General features: G+C 38.2%; 1 protein-coding gene across 1 annotated transcript in view; it reads right to left on the bottom strand.

The window, feature by feature from the left end:
- LOC150079601 (putative sodium-dependent multivitamin transporter) overlaps positions 1–9,536 on the bottom strand; it is an 18,330-nt gene extending 8,794 nt beyond the window's left edge. Inside the window, exons 1-5 of the mRNA XM_090384136.1 lie at positions 9,407–9,536; positions 7,958–8,319; positions 6,028–6,093; positions 2,156–2,275; positions 1,861–2,015 (exon numbers count right to left, since the gene is read on the bottom strand). Of these exons, the coding sequence (XP_090240262.1) occupies positions 1,861–2,015; positions 2,156–2,275; positions 6,028–6,093; positions 7,958–8,290 (674 nt within the window). The 5' untranslated portion in view covers positions 8,291–8,319; positions 9,407–9,536. The remainder of the gene's footprint in view (positions 1–1,860; positions 2,016–2,155; positions 2,276–6,027; positions 6,094–7,957; positions 8,320–9,406) is intronic.
- Between the last annotated feature and the right edge of the window lie 201 nt (positions 9,537–9,737).

Here is a 9,737-nt window from a genome sequence, read left to right as displayed (position 1 = left end):
TTCTTTCAAGTCATTTCTTTCCCTAGCAGTGAAACATTTACCTTGTGAAGCCTATGCCCAAAATTCAATCTCCTTCTCTTCTTAAGCATTTCAGACCAATCTCCAAAGCCTAAAGTCTTCTAAAACTCCTTGAGAAGGTACTCCTCCCATTCTAACTAAACAACATCTTCTTCAACATCAGCCTCCTCAAATCCATTACTCTTTTCCTCAGAGATCCACTGTGACTAACATCTTAGCCACCACCAGCTCTATTCTCTCTGCGTTTGAATCTGATGCAGAGCTTGCAGTCACTTATGTAGACCTTGAAGCAGCTTTCGACTCAATAAATTGCAGCGGCTGGAGACTAGGCACCTACGAGGTCATCTCATTGAGGTGTATAAGGCCTTGAATGGGTTGAACACGCTGAATGCTGATGGAATTCTTCCACTTGCTCAGATTACGAACCTAAGGGGACACAGATTCAAATTGAGGAAAGACAGATGTAGAATAGATGTGCGGAAATTTGCTTTTAGGAACAAACGTCCATCTGTCGTTGTGGAAGTTGATACTTAAATAAATTCAAGGAGGAACTGGACAAACTTTTAGAGGGAATAGTTGTGTGAATTTTTTTTTTAAATTTAGTTTTATTTATTTTTATTTTTTGGCTGATGCTACATAAGCTTGCTTTCTTGAATCACATGCCTTTATCACTATTACGTTCCTGGAATTCTGAAGCTACTTTCAGACTATTATCAGATCAACGGGGACACTCTACAGTTCCTTACTTCACTCCTTCAAAATAGAATAATCCAGCTTACTGTCCATGGGCAAACATACGAGCGATGTATCTCTTCAGAGGTGCTACAAGGTGGTGTCTTACTTGGGCTCTTGTTCTCAGCGTTTATCTCCCCACTTGTTGAGTCCAGGCATGATACTTTATGTTATGCTGATGATATGAAGCTCCTCACACTTCTTTCTCCACACAATGATCTTCTTGTGCTAACAGCATCAATTAATAATACACTCCTGGAATTTGCTAACTACCTGAACCAGTTCGAACTAAAAATAAACCGAGAAAAATCGGGATTTATGATGTTCTCCTTAAAGAAAGCGCCTTCTTATATTCAGCCAAACACTGTAATTCTTCTATCCCCATCGTTAATAAGCATACTGATCTCGGGGTTGTTTTTGATCCTAAACTCTGCTTCAGTAACCACATGGACAAGCTGCTTACCATGGCAGCTCGACTCCGATGGATTGCCAAAGAGCATTTATATTATATTAAAGAAATCACAACTACCAGAAAATAAATAAAAGCCACGGTATACTCTCCGTTTTTATATGTTGCAGAGGTATGGGCGTCTGCTGCCCCATAGCACAATTAGGCTACTTTTTACCTAGTTTTGGCTCTTAAAATGGGCCATAAACAAACATATTTCTTACACAGTTAAGGACAACTGAAATGGCCAGTTTTCTACAAATTACCGGCTTCCCACGCTGATTAGGGTGAAACACCTTACCACGATTGTTAAAATGATGGTTGGCAAGATTTCGGCACCATCATTCTGGAACTTGTGCTCTTTGAGAGTTCCTTAGCCTTCTGTCAGAGCGACTCCAACTTTGTGCCCACATCTCAGCCATCTCCACCTATCCGATAGATTTCTACCATTTCAGCTGCTCTCATGTGCCCAGTCATTAGATGCTTACCTTAATAAGTACTTTAAACTTCCTTCCATCCGAGTTGGTCACAAGGATAAGGAAAAAAAAAGTGGAAGGACTGAGAATGAATAAGTTAATATCAGAAGTTTTTAAACTTGCAATTATAAATTTAATCAATAGTAAAAATGCTTTATAAATCATGTTCAATATAAAGTTTCCTACTTAAAGAATTGAATCCGTTGTCCTTGATCCGCGATTTTCCATATATTTTCGAATCCACCAACGTTCATGGAACCTTGAATAATGACCGCAAACAGAGTGGAAAACATCAATAAACACTGGAAGACATCCGACCAGAGTACAGCTTTCATCCCACCCTGGAAACAAAACGAGAGAGAGCTTATATCCCGAATCTGTAGTTCTCATTTATACTTTCATCTTTCACACGATGCGAAAATAGATAACACTTATCATCGATATCTTACGATTATGAGGAAGAAATAGAAAATATACTTACGATTGCAGAATATGTGGAACATGCGAATCCTAGAATTAGAATGGAATATTGTTCATTGATTCGGGTTACTGCACTGACAGCTATTGCTGGAGTGTAGAGGACCACACTAATGAAAAACAGCTGAAAGGAGAAAACATTCAAATAATTCAAAAATATTTAAAATAAAAAACATATAAATCGAACAAGTTCAAATGATGTGTGAGTTGTGGCATCCGAAACGTTACACAAACATTTTTTGAAAATTATCTAGCGTAAACTTCAAAGGATTAGTACGTTATAAATGCAAAGAGTTTAATAATAAATTAATGTTTCTGAAATAATTGTAACTGTTAAAAATAACACTAGTTTTTGGCGAAGAACAATAAAATGGTAAAAGGTATTAGAACCATACCCGGTCTTCCCTGTAGTCAAAAATAACGTGGTAATGACAGATTCCGCTCCTTTTTTGATAGTTTTTTTGCCAGTAGACTGGATATGAGAGGATCAGCAACAGGAAAAATGCCAGTGAAAGAAGAGTGTAAAAAAAGAGAAAAAAAGGGGCCGGCTACAATTATATTTCCATTATTTGTCGATCGCCCATATGATACTTATACACTGCTCAACAAAATTAACAGAACACGTGGAAAACGTGGTATAACTCGTGCAGCTTGAGATGAAGCGGGACAATATTTAACATGGTGGTGTACCATAGAATAACGATGAGATGAGGAGACAACAATAAACTTCGAACAAGGGACATTTATAGGAGTTGTATAAGAATTACAAAAGTGTCACAGAAATCGATACAAGACGCTCGAAAATATGGTCACATGACATCAGTACGGCGTATGATCCCTTCCAACGGCTAAACTAGCTTCACATCGATGAACCATGCTCAATATAAGGGTGTCCATAAGATTCTGTGGCAACAAATCCCTTCCTTCCACTAGCGCAAACTATAGCTCACCGAGGAGTTGGCTGTCGGTGTGCAATGCGACCCACGAGGGCATCCCACACATAAACCCCTGGTACAGTAAGACCCTAAACACACATATTCGATCGGATTTAAGTCTGGTGATAGTGCTGGCCACGACAGTCGTTGGATATCTTCAGTTTTATTCCTCCACCACTTGAGCTCTATGTGCTGTGGCGTTTCATTCACGAAAAGAAAATCTGCATCAACTGCACCCCTAAAAAGTCGCACATAGGGTTCGAGGAGCTGTTCTCGGTACTTCTGCGCAGTTACGGTATCCCTATCAAATACATGAAGAGAGATATGGTTGTTGATCATTATTCCGCCTCACACAAGACACCGCTTCCACTGTAAGTGTCCCTTTCTGTGATGTTGAAGGGACGGCACCGCATTCCTCGTTGTCTCCAGATGAAATAACGTCTAGAGTCTGTGTGTAGGCTAAAACGGACTCATTACAGAACAGAACTATACCCCAATGGTCAAGGCTCCAAGTCACATGTTCATGGCACCAGTTTCAGCAGATTGTGAGGTGGTTTGGGATTAATGGGATACAGACCACTGGCTTCCTTGTTAGAGTCCACTTGAATTTAGCCTTCTTAATACAGTCCGGTTGGAAATGTTTTCACTTGTGGCCACAGCAATCTCAAGAGACAGTTGATAAGAGGACGTCATAGAGTTCCGTTGTGCTATTAGATCCAGATAGCGGGCTGTTCTGGTTGATGTAACCCTCGGGCGACCTTGGTCAGCTCTTCTTGTAATGGTTCCTGTCTCCCGAAACTGCTTCCATAGTGCTGATATGACACTGCGCGACACATTAGCCAACGTGCCACCTACGCCTACGACTGCCCGGCTTCAAGGCGTCCAACGGCCCACCATCTCAAAGAGTCATCTAAAAAACGATGACTTGCCATCCTGAGTGCTGGAGAATGGCTATCCCAGTGAGCAAGCCAAAAAATGGGAATGAACTGATGTGGTCGCAACCCGTGTTTTTATGGGCATGAATAATTTGCATAAAGTGGGCTCTGTAAGGTGACAGCTCCATTTCTATTGGATACTCAGAATTTGCAAGCCAGAATGCTGATTATATCAAATATTCGCCTTCGGCGACACTGTTCACAATAAAAATATTAATGAAAAACAACATTTTGTTCGGTTAATTTTGTCGAGCAGTGTATTATCAATTTATATAAAATTAGGCAACTAGTCTGATATCAATCACAGCTAATGGAGATATCAATCTGATAATATTAAAGGATCTCTTATCAACTGCATATAGTCTACAATCACTTGATAAGACATACAATGGGTCAGACCACTGATTGAGGTTGATTATATTTTTATTAATTGAAAAAAAGTGTGTTTAATACGAAGAACAGAAGTCCGGAAATTTTTGTAATTATAATGAAAATATTGCATTTTTGTAACCAAATAAAATAATAGCACATAAAACAACACAAACACCCGATTAATATGCACATTATAGTTTAATGAAATACTCGAAATTGAAATGTTTCGAATATTTTCAATAGAACTTGGCTTACAGTAATTAATTGTTGTTTTTCATCCAAGTTCTTCATAGCTCTTGGACGGTTCCAGCATGTTTTTATCGAGTTTTATTTCTTTGACGAAATCAAATAACATGTTTTATATTGATTTTAATCTTCGTGATATTCTTGTGGGATTTGTCCACAAAATAGGCTTTTATCTTTTGTTTTGATTTGATCATAGTTTGAATATTATAGCAACGACACCTGGGTCCGTGCGTTAATATGTAAATAATTGTAAAAAATAATGGTAATACTGTACTGTTAACGATATTAAACTCGTAATGGTTCCAACTGCCAAGATTGGTAAATTGGCTTTGTATACACTGCCTACTATTAATATCTGGACGCCTGCATATCTACAATTAACCTTTATTTAGAGTTAAAATTAATAATTTATGCCGAAATCTTTAGCCTTTATGACAGCCTCTACTCTTTGTGGAACACTCTTCACAAATTTTTCTAAATGTTCTCCAGTATTTTGCGCCTTTTGGCCTTCAATGGGGCAATAATTTCAGCTCTGTTTTTTGAGCAGTCTCTCCTCATTAGCACTCGTCGATCCAATTCACGCCAAAGGTTTTCTGTGGGATTGAGATCAGACTCTGGCCCGGTCAATCCAACTTTTATTGTCCAAGATTATTGTCCAGGACGTATTATTATACACGTCCTGGACAATAATCACACACGTCTATAGATTCAGCCTTCACAAGATGCAAATCTTGTGAAGGCTGAATAACCCGAAATAACCCAGGAAAACCTCTACACCCTCCGCTTGAGATCGGTTAACCACAGTCTCAATGGAAGAAGACTTTAGAAATTCCTCCAGTCTTCCACGGGAATCTAATCCAGACCTCCCCGAGAGAGTGACAAGTGGTAAAACCACTATACTGCCACGGAGGTGAAAATTTTTTCATTCCATTAGATCATTAGAAGCTGATAAAAAAGTGCCTATCTCAGAGGATTGCTGGTGTCCTCAGGAGGTTAATATATGTGGCCATCAGTATGCCCATTTTTAGATCGAGGATACTGCGTTAAAAATAATTTTTATATGGAAAATTAGCTCATAAGAATCTACAACCAGCAGAACAGGTTGTAGAACAAAGTAGTGATATGATTACGGTTAGAGACTAAGAATAAGGTTTATGGTATTGACCGACTCTTCCAAGAGATAGTTTGTGCTTTATGTAAGTTCTTCGTGGATGGACCTCGAAATCTAGAAGTTAGGATCAAACAGTTATGTGGTGGCGCTTGGTGGTCTACCCTGGTGGGCCATGTGGTCTTACTCATACTTTTCTTGTCTCCTTGAACTGTTCTAACGTAGGTTAGAAAACGTATATGAAAATATTAGGTTTATGAAAATAGGTGGTTACACTTACAGTACTGAACATGAAGCAAACTGAGGTAGCAATCCGAGTAACCTTTCCGTACCTTCTTTCTAGATACTGTAAGAAATAAATAAAGCTGTTAGCATTATATTCATTATACAGCGTTTATTTATTATAGTCAACATTTTATGTGAAGATGGCAACAAACAATTTGCCTAAATGCCACTGACCTAAGTGTAAAGCAACTTATGACTTACCCTATTTAATTATATTGATATACAGTTCCAGGCGCGCCAGAGATTTAGACCATTTTGGGCCGTGTTTATCATGTCTGTATTATAAAGTGCTTTGCAATCCAGTCACAAGGGAGGTTAGGCAAGCTAAGGCAGGTTACGAGAAGTCTCTGGCAAAGAAAAGCAGCAAAGACTTCTTTATGTTAACAGGATGGCAGGCCAAGATACCTTATTTAATCATTAAGTGGCTTAGCCCCTACATGCTCCTAGATGCATTGCTCTCAATCTACCACTCAGTCCTCTCCACAAGAGTATTCACTGCCCAATGGAATGAATAACTATTGTGTACACTAATACAGAAGCCACTTTCGACAGCCTAGACATCACAGCCCTTTTCAATCTTCTGCAATCTTTTGGGATAATCTGCTAGCTTTCTTCACCTCATTACTGAAGAATTGGAGTGTTCACTTCACAATGAAGAATACCCGGAAAATCACTGCAGGAGTACCACACGGTAGAGTACTTTCTGGACTTCTATTCTAAGCCCTTTTTATGTGTTGTTCACGTGACAATGCTATTTGTGTAACTAAATATTCTTGGCCTTTGTGTTTCGGTTTGCATCCTGGTCACAGACACTGCCGTACTTTTTTCTCAATTTTATGCACCATTAATCGCATTTTACTTAAATGCAATAGTCCTGGCCATGTCGCCACGATGAGGAATATTGTTTTAGTACTGTCCATTACCTGTGTATTACACAACAAAAATAAAGATAATTTATTTTTATTATTTTATTTTATAACTAAGAGCATTTATCTCTAACAATGAGTTGTGGCAGTCACCAACCGTGACTCTTTCAAGGACGTGTACTGTTAGATGCACTGGAATATACTGAAGTGAAGACTTTTTTTCAGTGGGTGAAGGCCTTTTGTTTTCAGAAAGACATGCGTTAGTAAGTGCTTAATAATATTGCCTCGTCATTTTAAACACAGCAATATAAACCTTCATGCATGACTGTATAAATGATCGTCCTCCTTCCTTATCACAGTGTCATCTTTCTTATCACGCTGGTAGAATCGTGTTCTCCCCACAATGGGTGGAAAAGACCTGAGTTCAATTCCCATTGCTGACTTTAGGAATTTTTACTGGCCTTTCTCAGAACGTGTCCGAGTTAGTCAGTCTCAAGCGAGGGTAGCATGGTCTTTTCTCCCGGAAACTCGGTTTTTCATCCAGCAAACAGAAAATCGACCACAAAACACGCAATTTACAGACAGTACACACGGAGCAATATGACCTTAGTCGCTGATGCTCCTAAAACCCAACAACAACAGCTAATGATGCCAACCCCTATAAAAAACCGCATACGAAGGAATAGCCTCTTAAAATATCTTCATTAAATCCTTACATTCAAGCCGACCGGGCTAGCCGAGTGGGTAAAGTACCTGCCCGGCAACCCAAAGGTCGCGGGTTCGATTCCCGCCTCGGGCTTGGATCAAAGTACTGCAAAAACCTTGGGAGGTGCAATATGGCCACAGAAGCCGATGCGCCAACAACTACCAAATCAAAAAAAAAAAAATCCTTACATTCAATTTAGTATTGATTTTAATATTAACCTAAATTTAAATGTAATCATTTTATATTACCAATTGTATCATTTACATTTTATTCTCATAAAAGTTCTATATTGAGGCTGATTTATACACCAGATTCATATCTGTCAATTAACTCAACAAATTTTTTCCAGTCACCTGATAGATACTGGCATTTCCTATTTCATAGAATACTGGTAGCAGGAAGAAGGCTCCAATGAATGCTCCACAGACCATTCCAAGGTCTGAGAGGAAGTACTGGGTCCCATATGTGTATATTTCTGCGGGACGGCCCACCATACTGATGGCCGAATGTGCCGTAGCAATGATGGACAGAACCACCGGAAAAATGGCCATATTTCTACTTGCAAGGAAGTATTCTTCCATGGTCTTCTTCTTCGAGGTGAAGTGATAGTACAACCCTACCATGACACTCAGAATGAGCGTCAGGGCAAGGACAACGTAGTCTGTTGTATGTAGGACGTTTTCCATTTCGCCTTATGAATTCCTTAGCTTGATCTCTATGGGGAAAATTTTAAAAATAAAAAAAACATTTGTTTACTATTTGGTTAATTAAAAAGCTAACTCAATCAACAATAAAACAATATTGCAAATGAATCTCAAATAATCTAGATTGTTAGCACATCCACGGAAAGCATCTATGTACATATTAAAATCTAGGAGAAATCTTAGCATAATTTTTTTGATCTTTGATTTTTGCATGAAGTTTTTTTCTTCTTGGAGACCATGCAGTTTTCTATTAGAAACTTTGACGTTTTCTTTCTGCGTCCTGCTAAAAAACCCAAGTTGCTCACCAGTTGCATTTTATCCCCAAGAAAATCGGGTTCTTCCAAACTTCCTTCTGAAAAGTTTAAACAATGCCTTATCTGTTTTCCATGATTTTGAGCATCATTTTGTTTTCATATTTCCAAGAGCTTGTAGCATTTTGTAAATAATGTATCAGTGTCATTTATCGCCCTCTTTTATTTTTGACAAGAAATACCATTTAAATACGTTAGCACAGTTGGTACAATCGCTGTCCTCCCCACAGCAAGTGGAGAAGAAGAAGACCTGAGTTCGAGTCCTGTCGATGACGTGAGGAATTTTTATGGGCCTGGTTTTTCTCCCTGAAACTCTGGTTTTTCATCCATCAAAACGGAAAATCGACCACAGAACACACAATATATATGGCGCACTACGGCCTTTGATGGTGATCCGTCTAAAGAATCCATCCTACCACGAAATACTTTACAAATACCGCTAAAATAACACACCTGCTAATATCCCAAAAAACAATTCAACCTTCATCATCAGACTTCGTATGTATACCCTCATCAGAAAAGCATAAATTCGAATCAAACAAAATACTTTGACAATTCCTCTCATGCAAAACCCTTGGCCTAAAAAAACATTCTGGGCTATTGAAATGAATTTTATGATAATACTGTAAAAACTGTTTAATATTTACAATATATTAAATATTAAAAAAAATCATTATCAAGCGATAAAATACAAAAAAATATTTAGAAGCAAAAATTAGTCAAAATAATGAGCTTAAGTTATGCAATTCTACTAAATGGTAAGACATAAATCTTGATAAATACCTACTTGCAGAATTTCTCTAATCGCTTCTTATCTATCACAGCAATGACTACGTTGAATCGTCTGTTTTCGAAGTCCTGTCGTATGCTATAATGCAATATTTCCAACCAGGTGCACACAGATTAGCAAAATACAAACCTTTTCTGCCATCTTGTTCATAAATAAAATAAATATAAGTGTTAAAAGGAAAGGCAGAAATACTGCACATCGGTCAGAAAATACTTTATTAATCTACTTCAGTTTCGACTTCATTCAACATTCTTGCGCAGACTCAGTTTGTAAGAAGAAAAACCAACAGAAACTTCCTGAACTAGTTATTTGTAGCTTCGGCTGTCTC

The sequence above is a fragment of the Mastigoproctus giganteus genome, chromosome 10 (assembly GCF_048544385.1).
Source record: "Mastigoproctus giganteus isolate SK-2022 chromosome 10, ASM4854438v1, whole genome shotgun sequence".
Taxonomy (NCBI): domain Eukaryota; kingdom Metazoa; phylum Arthropoda; class Arachnida; order Uropygi; family Thelyphonidae; genus Mastigoproctus; species Mastigoproctus giganteus.
Note: the sequence above shows the minus strand (reverse complement) of the source record. Positions and strands in the feature narration are given on the sequence as shown.